The 19,978-nt window shown below is 43.6% G+C and overlaps 1 protein-coding gene across 1 annotated transcript; it reads left to right on the forward strand.

The window, feature by feature from the left end:
- The first annotated feature begins 11,603 nt into the window (after window positions 1-11,603).
- On the forward strand, window positions 11,604-16,515 carry LOC120689775 (probable serine/threonine-protein kinase PBL3). The gene is made up of 6 exons (XM_039972174.1): window positions 11,604-12,102; window positions 13,127-13,485; window positions 13,568-13,703; window positions 13,805-13,941; window positions 14,028-14,151; window positions 15,787-16,515. Exons 1-6 carry the CDS (start codon window positions 12,054-12,056, stop codon window positions 16,266-16,268), a joined length of 1,287 nt encoding a protein of 428 aa, XP_039828108.1. The 5' UTR covers window positions 11,604-12,053; the 3' UTR covers window positions 16,269-16,515.
- The last annotated feature ends 3,463 nt before the right edge of the window (window positions 16,516-19,978 follow it).

Below are 19,978 nucleotides of genomic sequence, written 5' to 3' on the forward strand. Positions count from 1 at the left end.
GATCTGCAATTCAGCATTTACCGCAATATTGAAGCTATTGTCTGAAGCATTCCCAGAACACAATAGCTTGCCCAAATCATATGCTGAAGCAAAGGGTATTCTAAAGGAATTAGGTCTTGGATATGACTCTATACATGTCTGCTTCAATAATTGTGTACTATTCAGAAAGAAGTATGGCAGTCTTGACAATTGCCCTATTTGTGGTCTCTCAAGATGGAAAGACCCTGAGAAAAAGAAGATCCCATAGAAAGTTTTGCGGCATTTTCCATTGGCACCTAGGCTGAAGAGGATGTTTGCGACGAAGGAAGCATCAGAAGAAGCACAGTGGCATTTGTTAAAGCGGCAGCCTAGTGAGAAGGAACTGAGGCACCTAGCTGATGGTGAAGCCTGGAAAGATTTTGACAAAGAATTCCCGGATTTTGCAGAAGATGCAAGAAACATTAGACTAGGCCTTGCTACTGATGGGTTCAATCCTTTTTCAGAGAAAAACACAAAATACAGCATGTGGCCCGTGTTTGTTGTGCCATACAACCTTCCACCTTGGGCATGGGCATGTATGGATGAGTCAAATTTTATGATGGCTTTGCTTATCCCAGGTCCTTCATCACCCGGGAAGGATTTTGATGTATTTTTGGAACCTCTTGTAGATGATTTACTTGAGCTTTGGAAAGGTGTGGACGATGCTTATGATGCTATAACTGGCAAAAGTTTTAAACTTCGTGCTGCTGTTTTGTGGTGCATCCATAATTACCCAGCTTTGAGCACTTTTCAGGGCGTACAACAAAAGGCTATTTTGCATGTATTCACTGTGACAAAGGACCCGCTAACATATGGCCTGAGGAGCAAAATTGGCTATTTTGGGCACTACCGCTTTCTTCCAAAGGGACATTGTTTGCGTAAAAACAATGAGTTTATTGGCCTATATGAAAGCAATGATCCACCTGGTAAATTCTCTGAAGAAGAGTTGATGGCTGAATTGGAGAAAGTGAAAGATGTTAGACCTGGGAATCCAGAAGGAAGTGGGAAAAGCAAGTGTTCCAGCATGGAAAGGGGCCGTGTGCCAATTTGGAGCCGAATGATGAGTTTGTGGAAGTTGCCATATTGGCATAAATTGAGGCTAAGGCACAATCTCGATGTCATGCACATTGAGAAAAATATATTGGAAAACCTGATTTGGACAATTCTCAAAATAGCTGGGAAGCCAAAGGACACATTGAAAGCTAGGCTTGATCTGGTAGATTTGGGAATTAAAAAGGAGCTGCATATTTGAAGCGTCCCCTCATAAGAGAAGACCTAAATGTGATACAAACATAAGTCCCAGGAGGCTGATGACATATTTATTACATCAGATGGTTCATCACCGTACAACTCTATGCGGTAGTGAGCAGAGGAGCGCCACTATCGCGAGGATTACAACCCACACCCACACAACAATATTAAATATAAAAAGGGGGTCATCAGAGTCTTGCGCCATGCGGTATCTCCTGCGGGTGACCCTAATCCACAGGCAAGGCTGGGTGCAGGACGGTACCCTACTCGACGTTGTCAAGAACAAAGTCTGGGTCTTCCTCTGTAAAAATTAAGAATGGGGTGAGTACAAACGTACTCAGCAAGTCCAATCACACCCATGGAGGGGGTATAAATAGAATATAATGCACAGGGTAAATCAAGGATAAGGCTAGGGTTTGTTTTGCGGGAAGCAATATTTTATGCAGGGGTTCATTTGAAAGAAAGCATTTTCCAAAACCAGTTTTCTTGTACCGAGTAACACGAGGGGTTGATCCACACAGGATCCAAGTTTTAAGCTACTACCGGACTCCTCATCCGCCGTAGCACACGGCACAACTGCCAGACACATTTCCAAAACAACTCACGCCAACCCATCCCAAGGTAAACACTAGTTATGTGACCACACTGTAACTCGCCCAGTACCGTGGGCACGGCTATTCGAATAGATTCTTAACTCTGTAGAGGTGTGCAACTTTACCCACAAGCGGGGTACCGCAACTCGATCACCTTAGTGTCGGTGCAGATCCCAACAAAGCCATTACCCACCTTAGCTAGACATGACTAGCCATCACGGGATGCACCAAGGGGTCATTAACCTATCACAGAGGTTGTAACCGGGGCATAAGTCACACAGAGCTAATCCCTTCTCCTTGATCACCCGTTGCTCTCAGCTCTCCTGATGGCTATCAGACTAACTAGTGAGGTTTATGCTAAGCCGTTGCCCATTCAACGGTCGAGTGGTTTGCACGATAGTGGAGTTAGGTGAGATGACACACCAACTCGGTCCTTAGTGGTGACAAGATGGATATCTCCCTTCCTTGCTTTGCCACACAGGCACAAGCACACCAAACGGCAAATCACACAGAAATGTCATCCATCCCGTCTAGACTCATCTTTCGAAAATTTCCACTTTTATCCCTTCCCACACACACACACACATTTTCTTTGTAAAACAAGTTGTATTGAGTATGAGGTTCTAAGCGTTCTAGCAGTGATTAACGTCCAAACAACACATTCAGACATTAACCTAGGTAGTCAAGGAATGGTTATAACAAATCAAGGGGTGGCTATCCAACCGTGTTTTCAGCAGGCAAAACATATGCAATTTTGTAAAACAGGCCAATAGGTTGTGTTTATAAAACTAGGACAAAAGCATGCATCAAAGGATGGGATTGAACTTGCCGTCTTCGAAGCCTTCGGGAGGTCCTGGTCGAAGCACTGTCCTTCAGGCTCGGGGTCGCGGAACTGGTCCTCGTTCGCTGGCTCGCAGTACTGTTCGTCAACGGGCTCTCCTTCGTTCACACCGTGGTCGGCATCGCGGTGCGGCGACTGGGTGGTTGCGAGCTTGTCGCGAGGCGAGGACAGGCACGCGCGCGGGTGTGGGAGAAGGTGAGTCCGCAGCGGCGTCCGCGCGGCGTGAGGCGAGGCGGAGGGGAAAGGGGAACAGGGAGGCAGCTGGCGCGTGGGGCCAAGGTGGCAACGGCACGGGGGCTGTGCAGGCCGCGCGTGTGCTGGGCCGAAACGGCCCAAGGCGCTGCACGGTTCAGGCCGGGGTTCAGACTGGGCCGGTTTGGATTGGGTTGGCAGGCTGGGTTAGGTTTCGTTAGCAGGTTTAGGTCTAGTTAGGGGTTAGTGGTGTTAGCTTTTGAATTAAGTTTGAATGGCCAAATTCAAACTTAATTCCACACAATTCAAACAAGATAACATTAAATCCAACTTGATTTCAAATAAACAAGGTAGATCCAAAAAGATTAAAATAAATTACAAATGAATCACTCTAACAATATGATCCTTATATTAGAAAGCTTTTATTTTCTTGGAATTTAGAGAGAATTAGAAGACAACCTTATATTATTCTAGCTAATGACACAATCACACAAAAAGTTTTTGAAAACTCGTATTTTCGGAATATATAACATTCCGTAAAAATTACGGGATGTTACATTGTTACTCTTGTGAGTTGCCGCTCCCTAGACGGCTTGGAAAAGTGGATTTCGTGGAGCACCTCCAAGGAGATTGTTGAGGATCCCCAAATTCGGTTGTGAGAGGTCTTGTGCTCACCTCATCGGAGTGGTGAAGAGCAACTCTAGTGAAATAGAGGTTTGGAGCGGTTCTTTGATTCAATCCGACTGAAGATCAAGAGGTTTTTTGATAGAGGAGCGGTTGGTTCTTGGAATCCACCTCAACGTGGATTAGGGGTGACTGGCAAGTCATCGACACCACGGGAAAAAGTTCTTGTTTCAATCTTGGTTACTTTTCTTGCTCACTTTGTTTATTGCATTTACTTTGAACTATTTACTTTACTAGAGCTTGATTTGTACCTTGTCACCGTAGGTTGCATACCCAAACTAGAGATAGTTGTAGCATGACATAGGGCTCTCTTTTGTTACTAATTAAATTTCTCTAGTGTTGTTGTTTTTAGTTTTAAACCGCCTATTCACCCCTTCTCTAGTCGGTGTTCTTTATCCTACAGCCGGTTGATTGCTAGGATGGACCATCCATTAGGCATAGGTGAGACATAGTACTGGGAGGATTACAATACTCGTGCTCATAACCCTCGATTTGTCAAGGTTTCTAGACAGACCACTAGTAGAGATCTTGGTAAACTATTTGCTGATCGACATGATGTACTTCTGAAATCTATGTGTTGCCTGCTGCTTCTTCTATTTTTTTAACTTCAGACATTTGGTCTGGTAATGCTAAGGATGACTATATTAGTGTGGTTGCTCATTATGTGAATGCTGATTGGGAGTTACAAAAAAGGGTTATTTGTTTTAGGCTGATTGATGTTAAACATTCTGGTGAAAACATTGCTGAAGGGATAGCTAGTGTGGTTCAGGAGTTTGATTTGATTTATAAGATTTTTTATGTGACTCTGGATAATGCTTCTTCTAATGCTAATGCTATGGAGACTTTGACACTTATGTTCTTTGGTTACTTGGGTTCTGATCCTGCACCTACACCTTCTGATCGATGTCATATCATTAATCTTTTTGTCAAATCTAGATTCAAGAGGTTGAAACCTGCTACAGAAGATTTTAGAACTGCAATTAACTTCTTAAATTCCCCTAATCAAAGAATTGCAATGTTCAAAGAATATTATAATGCTAAAGGTGTTAGACCTAGAAAGTTTGGCTTAAATATGAATGTTAGATGGAATTCTACTTATCTAATGCTTAAACACTTAATTACATACAAAGATATCTTTTATGTGTTCATTAACTCTCAATATGGTTCAGAATTGTTGACAAGAAATCGTTGACATGTTGCGGAAAAGGTAATGAAAAATTCCTAGAACTCGTCTATGATTCTACTGTTGTTCTATCTGGTGTTTATTATCCCATAAGTCCACTTATTTTCATGCTGTTGAATGAGATCATAACTTTAGAAATATTGTTGCTCCTATGAAGCTTAAATTCCTTAAATATTGGGAGGACATACCACTGCTTCATTCATATGCATTCATTCTTGACCCTAGAGCTAAGATGAGAGGATTCTTTAATGTGCTAGAACAACTTGTTGAAAGTACTGGAGCCAGTTATAGTTCTTACTATGCTAATATCAAAACTGAATTGTATAAACTGTTTAACAAATATAAGACCAAGTTTGGTGCAGCTAGATCTCAAAGAGTTGCACAGCCTTCAGCTCAATCTGGTAAGAAAAAGCAAACCTGGGGAACGATCTTTGGAGGCCGTGATGGTTCAGGTGTTGTTGGTCCTCCCCCTGTGACTTTCACCTCATCTTTATCTACCTCTGTTAGTGAGCTCTCAGTTTACTTAGATAGTGATTGTGTCACTGCTTATGATGATGATTTTAACATACTTCTCAGGTGGCGTGACCATAAGCTAACCTATCCAATCCTATCTATATTGCCTAGATATATCATGTCGGTTCTTGTATCTACTGTCTCTTCCGAGTCTTGTTTTAGTTTGACAGCAGGATACCTGAAGAGCGGCGGCATCGTCTGTTGCCAGAGAATGTGGAGATGCTGACCTGCATCAAGGATTGGGAGCTAGGAGCAAGGAGCAAGAAGAGAACAACACGAAGCTGAGGACACAGAGCTTGAGGAGGCATTCAAGAAGCTATTCCTTGATGAGAAAGAAGGAACTGGTGGTGATGGTGCTGATGTTAGGAGCTGAGAGTCTGAGTGTGAGTGAGAGTATGAGTGAGTGAGTTGAGCTTTTGCTATGAGTGAGAAACATGAGGACTCATTATCATTTTGGGTGGCCATTTGAATTATGCCACTATGGATTGTAATAACTGAGACTTACTTTTGAGTTGGCTGCACTCTTTTTTTCTTTCTAGGACTTCTCACAAGGGTGTGTTTTTTCTAGAAAGGTTTTTAATGAGGCAGCATTACACATCAGCTCATTTTGATTATCATGTTCTTGTTATCTGTTGTGTACTTGTGTGTTATGAATTTATGATATGTTATATTACGTACTTATTTATATATATATATATATATATATGTGTGTGTGTGTGTGTATATATATATTTGTATGCTTATCACAAGTTGTTGATGAATATCAAATTATCTGCTCATGAGCCCGTTGGGCTATGGGCCAGCACGACCCGTTGTTTTGGGTGTGCTTCACGGGCCGACTTGGGCCGAAAGCTAGACACAAAGCATGCAGCGGCCCGGCCCGTGAGGCACAACAGCCCATGACGGCCCTAGCACTAATAGGTCGTGCCGGCACGATGTCGTGTCGGGCCGTGCCAGGTTGGCCCATTGGCCATCTATATTGGGGAGTTGGGCGGATAATGATGACTCAGGGAGTTAGGGTTAGAAAATATGTGGGCCGGTTGGGATGGGTTGGCTACTTTTATCATATTGGGCCTCATTAGAATTTTGGCTATTTCGAAATAGCCATCTTAAGATTTCAGGTATTTCAAAACATTCAGTACCAGGACTTGATACCCGAATTTTCCAAATAAACTAATTTTGAGTTTCATAACAGTCTACTTGAGATAGTGATTGGGTAATATGGGTTCGAAAATTGTGAGGCAGGCCAGGCCAAAGGCGTTGTTTTGTTAGTTCTTGTGCTAGGAATAGTAATATTTTGACCGATAATTATAGTATCAAACAAAGCCAGTTTGTAAAACCAACTCTAGAAACCCTGCGCTAGGAACTCTAAAGAATCTAATGCGGTCTTTGACCGCGTGATTAGAGGATGGTTACTGTAGCACCACTCTAGTCAATCATCGATTAATTACTGTCATTAGATTCGTCACGAAAAATTACATCCATCCCTAAAAAAAATTGCAAATGGGCTTCATTTAGTATTTCATGCATGCGAGATTTTTTTTTATGCGAGATTTTTTTTCGAGAAACCTACGCGCTAATAAGATCGTTAGCCCGATCCAAACAAGACGTTTAGCTGACAGCCTAGCAACTTAGTTACGGAGTTACCAAGGCGATAGTCGACGGTGAAAGGCAATCTTGAAGACAGCAGAGCGGAGGGCAGGATGCAGAAGACTCTGCCAATGTGAACAGAAATAGACTCATGTTTAGTTCCAAAAAAATTTGCACAGTACCTGTCACATCGAATCTTCGGACATATACATAAAGTATTAAATGCAGTTGAAAAAATAACTAATTACACAGTCTAACTGATTAGCACGAGCTGAATCTTTTAAGTCTAATTAATTCATAATTAGACATTATTTGTTAAGTAACAACGAAATGTGCTACGGTATCAAAATCCAAATTTTTTCACCAACTAAACACACCCACGAGGAAGAAACGACGGACCAGGCGCGCAGCCCTACGGTTCTAATGCTTGTTTATTTTAAGATTATTAAGTCAAGTGAACAGGACCATATTGGCTGGCTGGTTTCAGTCTGTTCTCAAATAAATAATCATGAACATAATAAAATATAGTATGAACAACTCTGTCATACCAGATATTATCTGGCATAATCTTGATTTTAAAAAATATAATTAAAAACTAGAATAAACAACTATATCTGCTCCTCCTATCCGTAAGCACCTTTCGTCTTACCGATGGCACATGCTCAGTACATCCAACACTAACAGCTATGGTTTCAGATAGGCATGTGTTTAGTTGCGAAAAGTATTTGCGAAAAGCACTGTAGCATTTTTCGTTTGTATGTGGTAAATATTGTTCTACCATAGACTAACTAGGCTCAAAAGATTTGTCTCACAACGTACATCAAAACTATGCAATTAGTTTTTTATTTACCTACATTTAGTACTCCATACATGGGTCATTTGATATATTTAATGTTTCGATGTGATTTCGATGTGATGGAAAGTTTGGAAAATTTGGAGTTGGGGGAACTAAACACAGTCAGAGTAGTTCAGGGGGAACTGAAGGTGACATGTACGATTGATCAGTGCTGTACAGACTGGACAAAATGGACCTTTTCGAATATTATTAATTCCTGCTTATTGTTGCGATTTTATTTACTTACGAGTAAATAAACGAGACGCAATTTCCAGGCACGACGAGGACAGGCCAGAAAGAAAACTGCTATTCGCACCGGCCAGTCAAGGGCAGCAGCAGCGATATAACTATAGCGAACTAGAGACTCCAGTCAAGTACGTAATTTAGTGTGTAATAATAATAATGTCAGTTCTCTCACCTAATTAGGCCGGCAGAGGATCATGACTTTGGCTGCTTCAAATCAATGGGTCTTTGGATCCTTGTGAAGTATGCTTCGTCTCTTCCGATCTATCAAAAACAGAAGCCAGAAGAAGTCAACATAAAAGAAATATTTTTCAAATGTGTAGACTTGTTCTCAGTTTATAACAAACCAACACCTATTATTACGTAAAAGAAATGAAAGAGGATCCTTTTAAAACTACACGTAATCTTAAGGGTCTGTTTGGTAGCACTCCTCTACCAAAAAACCAACTTCACTCCATCAATTTTACTCCATCATTTTGGGTAATGTATGGCTCCACTACAAGAGTTTTAGTAGGCCAACCCAGTACATGAGCTAATGGCCCAGATCCCTCCGCCCCAGCTAGGCCCTCCTTTCTCACCTCGCTTCCATGTAAGCCCCACTAATCAGGTATTTTTTCTACCTCCATCCCAATTTGGGTCGCCGCTCGTGGTCCTGAATGCGTCGATGACGCAGCCGCAGCAGCGGAGGATCTCGGCGGGTGAGCTCCTGGCGCGGCGACACCAGGGATGTGGCCCGGAGCAGGTCCCCGAGGTTCGGCGGGGGGGGGGGGAGCGGCTCGCCCCCCGAATCTGAGGGGCGCGACTAAAGGACCCCGGGCCGGTGGGCGGCAGCGCAGCGAAGGTCGGCAGGGGGTGGCATGATCCACGGCAAGTCCTCGAGGTCAGGACCTGGCCGGCGGCACGACCCGTGGGCAATGACGGCGCGGGGGGGGGGGGGGGGGGTAGCGGGTCGACCCGAGTCCGGTGGGGGGGGCGGCACAACTAGAGGACCGAGCCGGCGGCGCAACCTGAGGGCAACGGCGGCGCGAGGCCGGTGGGTGGCGGCGTAGCGAAGGTCGGGCGGGGGGGGGGGGGGGTGGCATGGGCATAACTGACGTCGACCGTGACGGGATAGAAGCAACGAAATGTTTTTCTTTTGTAATGGTTAGCATGGTGGGTAATATCTAGCAACCCACCACCTGCTCCAGGTTTTGGTGAGCACTTGGTGCTCCACAAAATTGGTGTAGTGGAGCTAATTTTTTTGTGGAGTGGAACAGTTAAGTCTGTTTGGACATAGTTTGGTAGGGTGGGGCCAAAAAAGGTGAAGTGAAGTGTTACCAAACAGACTCTAAATAAACTCGTTGCTCATTTCTTCATGAAATAGTGATGGGTAAAAGGGGGGAAAGGATTCCCGTCGTTATCATGTGGGAAGGGGAGTGGAATAATTTGCAGCTAAGTCGTTGCTTTGGTTATTTGGCTGGAAGATACATTCACAAGGCAACAAAAATATGCTTTGGGCGCATTCATGATTGTGGCTCCCACGCACGTTGACCACGTTGCAGGCCAAACACGCGGCTGAATTTTCCATGCTACTGTAGCTGTCCCAGCGGACACGCGAACTAGAAGAATTTATTTGGTACTTTCTTTGATTCAGAAATCTTAAAATACAAATCACATCGTTTATTAACCTATCCAACCTCATCGATATAACATGTTCCGAGTTTTATCAGGGAGCTCCAACCTCACACCTAGTCTCGAACTCAATTTTTTTAACTTAGGATATTTTGATATCATAAAATGTATTATTATAATGTATTCTATAGCTATGTGCTAAATTGAATACTGGTTTATACCATATTGAACGGTGTAGTATTGGCATGACATACCCGGTGGAGTCAGCCACTGCACACTTATCACCCTAATGTACACTCAAGGTTATATTTGATAGACAAGATCTAAGTTTGACTTGTTCTTAGCTTGTTGCTTCTTCACATTCGTAACCTTATTCGGATCTTCTTCTCGAAGTACGAACTAGTCCTTCACAATGGAAAAATAAGATAGACAAATGCTTTACAACTATTATACACAATTAAGATTTGTTGAATAAGCACAGATGCACCACAAGGGTGGATCCAGAGTGGAGTTGGAAGGAGAGCTTAGGCCCCCTACCACATGCAGCCCATAGAGCACCCCACCTCGGAAGTCCTCTACATTTTCTAGCATGGATGAAGAGTTGGAAAAAGAAAAATGAGGAGAAAGAAGATAAAGAGGAGGAGAGGAAGATGAACAGAAAAAAGAGATCCTCTATGGCTGTACCCTGCCTATCTAGGTATTTGTTTAAAGAATAAAGTGCATGAGCCGTTTGTGTCATGCCGGTCTAAAACTCTCAAATTATACTATTATGATACCTAATCGATGTTTGGGGTCTCAAATTGTCCTATCGGGTCTCAATGAGTTATTAGATTTAGAGTCATATAGGTGCCAGCGAGAACGGTCTACGTGGATATGGACAAACGAGTCAGTAAATAAAATTGCAAAAAACCTGATGTCTCCTTGTATTTCTCTCACTCAGGAACATTATTGTCTCTTCTATTCCATCTCCTCGTCACCTCCGGCGACAGCGAGTTCAGAGGAATCACCGGCAAGTAGAGACTTCTAGGAGAAGGGGAGAGCACCAAACGACGATGATAGCGGCGCTGGAGAAGCCTGTAGAAGATTCTGTGACATCTGCGCTTCAAGCAAAGTATGAGTGGGTTCAGGTTTAGACTTGATGGAATGGTTTTGAGACCCAAATAGTGATTAGGTATCATAACAGTATAATTTGAGAGTTCGTGGACCGGCATGACACAACAAGAAAAGTTTGATTACCACTCCTAGTACCCTACTCTTATTTAAACTTTTAAAGTTTTCATAATATTATTCTTGTTTAATACAAATCATAACATAAGAATATATATATAAAGGTGTAGGTATTTTCATTACCTTATTTGTCGATGTGTGATAAGTGTCATTCTAAGCCAAAAAGTGTGTAACTTCCATGACAAAATTAGTATACCAAATAAAGTAAATCTTATGCATCTATTACATATACATTAAAAAAGCAAAAGCATCGTTGTTTTCCGGTCATCATGTATTACCTCACCTTGACACCGCCACATTGAGGCCCCGTTTGGTAGGGCTTCGGCTCTTTCAAAAACAGCTCCGGCTCTGGCTCCTCAGATGGAGCGGCTTTTCTGGTGGAGTTGGAGCCGTTTTAGAAAATGTTTGGCAAAACAGCTTCACTTGTTAGATTGATGTGTAAGCCGCGTGAAGCCACGATTTCATGGCTTCACCTTGCCTGTGTAAGCCGCCGACGGCTTCAGAACCGGCTTCACACGTGAAGCCGGTCCTGAAACAAACGTTTGGGAGGGCTTCACCTGAAGCCGCTCGTGAAGCCGCCGGTGAAGCCCTCCCAAACGGGGCCTGAGTAACAAGAAAAACCTCATCATTTGTTCAACAAAGACCAGATCACAGCCGCCATTAAAAAAAAAACCGCAAGCCTTGCAATCCTCGTAGCCATTTCTCACTCCAAGTCCCAACCTCTACCGGGTAGCAGCCCCACCAGAGAGCGACGATCTCGCGGAAGGAGCGCCCCCCCCCCCCCCCCCCCCCCCGGCCGACACACACCCACCCACCTCTCTCTCCCTCCCTCCCTCCCTGCTTGCCGCTTCCGCTCCGCCCCCGCGTCCCCCGCCTCCACACGAACGTGTGTCCGCGACATCCGCACGCGCGCCTCCTCCCGAACCCCGTCCACACAGAAACTCCTCGGGCGCGCACGGCAGCAGCCGGCCGGGTTGACTTGACTCCGGCGGAGGGTTCAGGAGGCGTTCTTGCGTGCTTCTGACGGCGCTCGGGTTGGCGAGGCGGCCAGGCTCGGCTCAGATCCTCCGAAGGTTGGATTTTGGGGGGAGTGCCCAATTGGTGGCCGCGAGCGGCTCCTGGCGTTGATTGCGGCCGAGTTCTCCGCAGGCGCGTGCGAGGAGACTTCGCTCCGCTGCTGTTCTTGGCAGCTCCGCACCAGGAAGGCACCGCGGCGGCTGGGCTCGGTCGATGCGTCGCCGGTAGATTGGCCGGCAGCAGCGTTGGAAGGAGATGGGGAACTGCATGGAAAAATCGGCTACGGTGGACAACAGCACCGCATGTGAGTGCGCCTTCACGGCCCTCTTCTTGCTCAGCTTCTTGGCAACTGCTTCTGGCTTGATTGCTGGCTGCTCGACTTGTCTGCTGCTCCCTGCGGCGGATCTGATCCGGCGGTGATGGCGGGCTCCTCGGGGATGGCTGAGCAGGGCGCTCCGGCCTTGCGGGTTCTGCTAGGTTCTGAGTGGTGGATGAATTTGCGAGGCGAGCTCCTTCCGGATGCGCGCCTTTTCCGTTTCTGATGATAGGGTGTTAGGTTCCTTCTGCTGCTAGCATTTGCTGTTTCTGTGCTTGCTGCTCTGTGCGCCCTCGCTCTCTTCTTTTCCTTACTTGTTATAAAGTATTATAGCTATTGATTCTCAGAAGTCAGAATTCGTTAGGCATTTTTACTAAAAAAAGAATTGGGTAGGCATTTGTCACATAGAAGAGGAAATAAGGAACTTTATTTTTCTAGATTGGATAAGAAGGAATTTTATCATTCTCCATATTCAAGTTAGGGAACCTGCTAGTCTGCTGTTGGCTTTTCAAATGGTATGCCCAAGCCCAACCGTAATTATGTTCATCCAATGATAGAATTTGGGAGAAGGAATTAACATTCTCCATATTCTTGTTAGGAAACCCGCTAGTCTGCTGTTGGGTTTTCAAATGGTATGCCCAGCCATAATTATGTTCCTCCAATGATAGAATTTGGGCAAAACTCATGGAGTGGCCTTGGCACAAGTGCCTGGCTAGATTAGCTAAAAAGAGCAGCATATTGCTTCATCTTTTTGAAAATTGGAATTTGCACGATTACCTGACAGAAATGGAAACATGTTTCCTGAGAACTTTGCATTAACATGGCATCTTGCTGCTTAGCTGATTTTGTAGCTCATATTTCTGTACCATGACTACACTTTGTCTTCAATTTTGTTATCTGTGAAAGTGAAGGAACTCGGTCACTAATTAGCATATGCATATGCAACTGAATGTATGTATATTTTGCCCATTGTGCTTACACACATGTGTTGTGTTCAATCATGAAATGTCAGATCAATCAAAAGTAGGGAGCAAATCAAGTTCATCATCCAACCCCTCTACAGCCAAAACTGGCTCGACTCGGTCGTCTTGGACTGTACCCTCATACAAAGAAAGTAGAGAGCTTCCTACTCCTAGGACAGAAGGAGAAATCTTGTCATCATCAAATTTGAAGGCATTCTCATTTGGTGATCTTAGGGCTGCATCTAGGAACTTCCGGTCAGACAGTCTTCTTGGGGAAGGAGGATTTGGTTATGTCTTCAAAGGCTGGATTGATGAACAAACTCTTGCCCCTTCAAAGCCGGGAAGTGGTATGGTTGTAGCCATCAAGAAGCTAAAACCAGAAGGTTTTCAGGGCCACAAGGAATGGCTGGTACGTTCACCAGTGCTTTAGCCCATATTCTCATGTTTGTCAGAATACACTGTTTGTATTGACTGCAATTGCCCTCCTGCAGACAGAGGTTGACTACCTTGGCCAACTGCACCACCAGAATCTTGTCAAGCTCATTGGTTATTGCTCAGATGGTGACAACCGACTCTTGGTGTATGAGTTCATGCCTAAAGGAAGTTTGGAAAATCATCTATTCAGACGTGTGTTTTTTTACACCAATGCAGCCTTTTCCTTTCGAAATTCTATCATTTCAGTATCTTAAATTTTCGACAAGTTCAACAGAAACTTTCCATTCTTTTAGGAGGTGCGGATCCTTTACCCTGGGGAATAAGACTCAAAGTTGCAATTGGGGCTGCTAGAGGTTTATCCTTTCTGCATGATGCTGAGAACCAAGTCATATATCGTGATTTCAAGGCATCTAACATTCTGCTTGACTCGGTATACATGAGATGGCTACTCACTCTTGTTCTGAGCAAACTTTTATCCCCCCTTTTTTTACTTAACTTCTTTTCCCATCAATGCAGGAGTTCAATGCCAAGCTTTCAGACTTTGGCTTGGCAAAAGCAGGTCCAACTGGGGATAGAACCCATGTTTCTACCCAAGTCATGGGCACACGAGGTTATGCAGCTCCTGAATATGTTGCAACAGGTTAGAAAATAATATCTATTTTGAGTGTATGCAATTCGTGATTATGAATTCATGAAAACATACCATACAGCAGAGCATCTTTACTCCCTTGATATTTTCCATTGCTTCAACATTGTATACCAGAACTCCGAATTAGAGTTCCTTAATATTGCCTCAAGTTCAATACAAGCTCCTAATTTCTTTTAGCTGAGGTGGTATTTGCTTTGAGTTAGCATATCATTTTTGCCTATTTGGATAATTGTTTACTTATAGCCCAGGATTGCATGCTCACTATGATCTCTTACTTCATATAGAACCTGATAATGAAATCCAAATATTCTGAGTGTTACCTTTGAATTTCCTTTTCTGCTTATATAATTGGCAAAATTGCTGTAATACCACTATGAACTAGCTTGCAAACATACCACTCCAACCCACTATATTTCTTTTTTTTGTCATCGTGGTGTGTACTTTGTATAATACGACTTCTGGTTTCCAACCAAGCTGTTTGACTTGCTAAAATGTGCCTTGTTTTATGTATTATTTTCCCCTCTAGTCTCAATAAAAAAATCCTTCTCACAAAATAAAGATGGCCAACTCCATTTCATAGAAAACTGTGAGAAGAGGTCTTATGTGTGTTCATTATCTTTTCCCCAAGAAAAAGAGTATGTGCATTGTCCACTGCATATGTCTGCAACTTGCATATCATCAGGGAATGCTGGGCTATAAAATATGTTTGTATAGGATTTTTTTTACAGTGCATCAGCTTGTGTATGGATCATCCCATTCTCCTAAATCTAGCAGCTAAACCTTAAAATTGTTATCTGTTTCCATTTATACATAGAAGAGGTACTTGTAGGATTTTGGATTAGTGCCTTAGTGCGAACTTATTAGAATAAAGCAACTGTCATTATGGAAACAAGCTCCGCAGACAATTTTTCTCTTCCAAAGGTGATTTTTGGTATATCTGAATTTATACTATATCATTAGACAAACTAATTTGAAGAGGTGCCATTAAGAGTGTTTGTAATTTTTATTTCTAGATAATAAACTTCCTTACATAAGTACATTCATTAGGAAAGAAATAAGCCTATGTGCAGAATTTTCTTGACTGGTCATTTGACCAATATACCCATATGAAAAAAATAGATTCTCCTTATGGTAACATAGCTTCTCTTGTTGACAAAAGAATATTACAGGGTAATTTACCCCCATATGAGAGATCTTTATGTGTTCACGTTTTCCTCTCTTTTGGTATGCTTGATTTTCTTGAACACTCAACAATTCAAAAGGCTAACTTAGTAAATTCAACATTTTTTGTAATCTAATTCAATAACTGTGAAAACCAATTCAACTTTTTTAAAGGTTATGTTCAACAGTTATCTTAAAAAAATGCTACTATAAATGGTCAATTCATTTCAATTTAACCTTTGACGGGAGCTCAGAGGTTCTTTCTTCTTTCTTTTGGATGGAATGCAGCAGGGTAATCCGACGTTCTACTTTGTCTTGTTACATATTCAACGGAGATGTATCCATATACAGGATCCATTCTGGAATAGTGGGCATAAAACCAATGAATTGATATAAAGTTATCAAATCCAATGCACGAATTTCTGAACTATAATATATTTTGATACAATCTCTCTCGATGAACAGGTCGCCTCTCAGTAAAAGCAGATGTCTACAGCTATGGTGTGGTGCTGCTGGAGTTACTGACAGGACGGCGAGCACTAGATAAATCGAAACCGGCATCTGAGCAGAACCTCGTCGACTGGGCAAGACCCTGCCTGCGCGACAAGCGCCGTCTGTACCGCGTCATGGACTCTAAGCTAGGCGGACAATACCCGAAGAAAGGCGCACACGCAGTCGCAAGCATTGCCCTGCAGTGCATTGGCAATGATGCCAAGGCGCGGCCTGCAATGTCTGAGGTCCTTGAGAAACTAGAGCAGCTGCAGGACCCCAAGTACAACGTCACAGCACCACGGGTGGACCCAAAGTGGACATCTTCGTCAGGCTCTGTCCCCAGGTCGCCCATGAAGGTGCAGCCCTCGCCACGACGCCTGTCGGGTTCTGGTTCCCCGTTGCCGGCAGTGGCAGGCTCCCCGCTGCCAGCGTGTAGGACCACGCAGGTGCATTAGGTGCGCGACTGATGGATGAAAGTGACGAGTTTGTGTTGTTGTAGATGTTGGTTGTAGGTGTATATTTCGCTGTGTTGTTCCCGAGCAGCGTAGTTTTTTGTTTGTGAGGTGTAGTTTTTTTGTTTGTGGTGTCGTGGAACCAGATTGTTGTGAGGTGCTGAATAGTGAGAATCAACATCCTTTGATTCGACTGATGTTTAAATTGTTTCTCAGTTTTGAGTGAAGATGATATTCTTCTCACCTGTTATTATAGCTGGTATTTGCTTGCGCGTGATTTTCCTTGCCGAATATGAACTGCAATGCCTAACGATCGTAGCCTGTGTTTGTTTAGGGAACTGTTAGCATAAACTATTCGAGAATATTTCGAAGTGTAGTATTTGAATTATAACAGCTAAGGTATCAAAGACAGGCGTACAAGATTGACTAATTGGGTTTCAGGATAAAGCTATCAGGTCTAAGGACAATCTGGCCTGAATTTATTTCAATCATGGCATGCCATTCTATATTATTTGACTCGCTGCACGCTCAAATAGGGTCATGAGGTATGCCTTTGTGCATTTGCACTCCGGGTTCTTCAAACTGAAAAGCTACTACAAAGCATTCAAGCCTTTTTCTACCCAATAGAAAAATAAGGAACAAAGCAGAAGAAAGAAATTCAGAATGTCCTTCTGTTCTTTGGATCCAAGAAACCCGAAACAACTGGAAGAATAAAAGTAGGTATTCCAGGCGATACATATGTATTCAAGTATTTTCTTTTTATTTCATGCATCTCACTTTGCCTCGTAATTAAATGTTCTAGATTGGAGTTTATATAAAGACTCAAAACATATACTATCAGTAAAAGCAGAGTACATGAATTTGGGAATAGATTCCCAAGGAGCAACACCCAACCTACAAGGCTACAAGAGGAGAGTCAAAACACTGACTCCTAATTAAAGATCTACTCAGAAACTACTTGTGCTTAGGACGTAGCACAACCATATTTCCATAGAAGTAAACACCGATGAGAGAGGTAGGCCCGGGTATTATTTCCATCAAGAACACCGGGTAGGGCGATAATTAAATGTTGAGTATGTGTTCCTATACAACTGGCTGACCACACTAGGCACTCGAGGATTAAGGTAATGTTTGGTTGAGGAGCGGAATGGGATGGAGCCGTCCCATTTTGTATTTGGTTCGCAAGCGTGGGATAGAACCATTCTAGAAAGCGAATATTCACTTCAGAGATACGGGATGGCTCGATCCCACAAAATCAAGTGGACTGAGCCATCACTTCGATGGCGTAGCTACTGCAGATGGAGATTGGGTGGTGCGGTAGTGGAGGAACAAGGCGTGGCCGCTGCGGATCAAGACCTGGGCTCAGACAGAGCCAGAGTTGGGGTGGATCGAGTAGAGCTTGGCGCGTAGGCATCGCTCCCTGCGGCGGGTGAGCTCGGGGCAAGGACGGCGCTCGGCACGGAGGCGCGGTGCACAGGCGGAGGCGGAGCTCGAGCGGTGGCCAAGCTCGGCGCAAGGGCAGAGTGGGCGGAGCTTCGGCAGCCGGCGATCTTGGAACAAGGGCGGCGCCAAGGTTTTGGGATTCAATTTGAGGAAAAAATTCGGTCCCAACCGAATTGGACGAATTTCCGTCAATTTTTGTTGGTTTTCAGATAGATTCTTAGGAATATTCGGTTTGTTTCGGACCCTTCCGAGATGGGTGAATTTCGGCCATTTCGGACCGAATCCCAGAACCCCGGCGCTCGGTGTTGAGGCGGAGCTCGAGCGGCAGAGCTTGGGCGCAAGGCAGAGCAGGTGGACCTCGGGGCGAAGGTGGAGGTGGCGGCTGAGCTTGGGGCGGGGCTGGAAGGCCGGCGGGGTGGGGAAGCCTAGCAGCGCGACCGTGGGGGAGCTGGGGAGGCGTGGGAGGAGCCATGGCTGAGGGTAGACGGAGCTCTGTCTCCTACGGTGGAAGAGAGAGGGAGAGGATGGGGTGACCGACATACGGGCTCCACATGACCATGGTTCAGAGCAATAACACTTCCTATCCCAGTACCTCCAACCAAACCATCCCTCCAACCGAACATATTGCATAGAATTGTCTCGCTCCTGAAATCTGGAATGGAATCACTCCATCGTACCTTGCTCCTCAACCAAACCCTATCTAAATGAGTCTATCTGTAGATATGTTATGAGCTTCACCTTGCATGATATGCATGGTAACCACGTGTGCTGGGCGTTATTAGGTGTGAAGCTCAGTGATGATAGTTCAAAAACTACTAGGGATCAACCTAGACGTCTGCAACAACAGTGCCACAATTACATGTAACTTTTTAACTATTGAGATATACCCTTTTTAACTACAACATTTCCATAAGCACATAAACCTCTCTATAAATCTATTATATCATTTTTTAAACGGAACTTTGTATCATATTGTTGTTTCATTAGTGGGGATATACATGTCAGAAGCACGTGTTATAAAAAACAATGAACAAAAAGATTATATTTACAGTAAACTAACACATATAAATCATTTTAAGTTAATACCAAAAAACCATTGTTGTAAATATAATCAAGTAGGAATTTTGTATCATAAAAACCATTATCGTAAATTCGACAAGAAATAGAAATATATAATTGAAAGGGTATCGTACAAAATTGTGCATTAGGCGACAATTCCCGGTACGTACGAAGAGTCGTATGTGCTACTACATTGTGCATGATATATGTGTCCTAATGACTATGTGTTACATGCATGCAGGGCGCCAAGCAACCTGAAGGGTCAGTCTTGTATGGATACTATACTTGTGACTATCTTAGGTGTTGTGGAAGTTACAGCCGCAGCTGGCGGCAGCTCAAAATTTTTTTGGATGGATGAAAAAGGCGAAAGGTGGACAAAAGAATCATCGATCAAACAATAGCTGACATTTGTAAGTTTGTTATAGACGAATGTTGTCATGTTGAGGGAAAGTTCTTTTATGACAAGAGCGAGCTTGCAACGGAGGAGAAGTACACGAACCCACGCAACTGGAGAACCGACCTCGACATTAATGACTACAAGTTACCAGATCTCTTTTGATTTTTCTGAACTTGTATTATTTGTGAACTATGTTAACATATATGAATGTAATGTGATTTTTGTGTATGACATGCATGCATGGATCGTGGATCGACATATGAATGTATGTAATATATGTTTTTACCCTTTTATACGCGTGTCTACCGATTTGTACGTGTTTCAAATTCAAATCACAAATGAAGAAAGTTTTTTTTTATTTTGAAAAACCTTAACTGAGGTGGTCACTTATAACCTGAACGCCACAGTTAATATTGAAGAACAAAGGTGGTTGGCGTAAAGGAAACGCCTCTGTTAATACTGAATAACAGAGGCGGTTGGCATAAAGAAACTGCCTCTATTAAAGGTTTAACTGAAGCGGTTGCCCGATCGCCTCAGTATATGCCTTGGTTAACAGTGACGGTATGTTTGAGGCATTTGCTATACTCGTCTCAGTTAAGTTTGCTGTTGTAGTGTTTGTGACTTTGTGTCTCTTTTATTTTGATTTTAGAATAAATTTTCAGCTTCGTTCTTGTTTGTTCCAAGTTTGCTCTGTTTCTTCTTACTTTTGCGTTTGTGCAGCAGGAACGAGTGCAGTGCAGGGAGACGCGCTGCAGCGCGCGGGCTACGGCACGCGAGCACACGGCGGCGGCTCAGCTGCCGGCGGTGCCGGCGC

Source organism: Panicum virgatum, chromosome 9N (assembly GCF_016808335.1).
Source record: "Panicum virgatum strain AP13 chromosome 9N, P.virgatum_v5, whole genome shotgun sequence".
NCBI lineage: Eukaryota > Viridiplantae > Streptophyta > Magnoliopsida > Poales > Poaceae > Panicum > Panicum virgatum.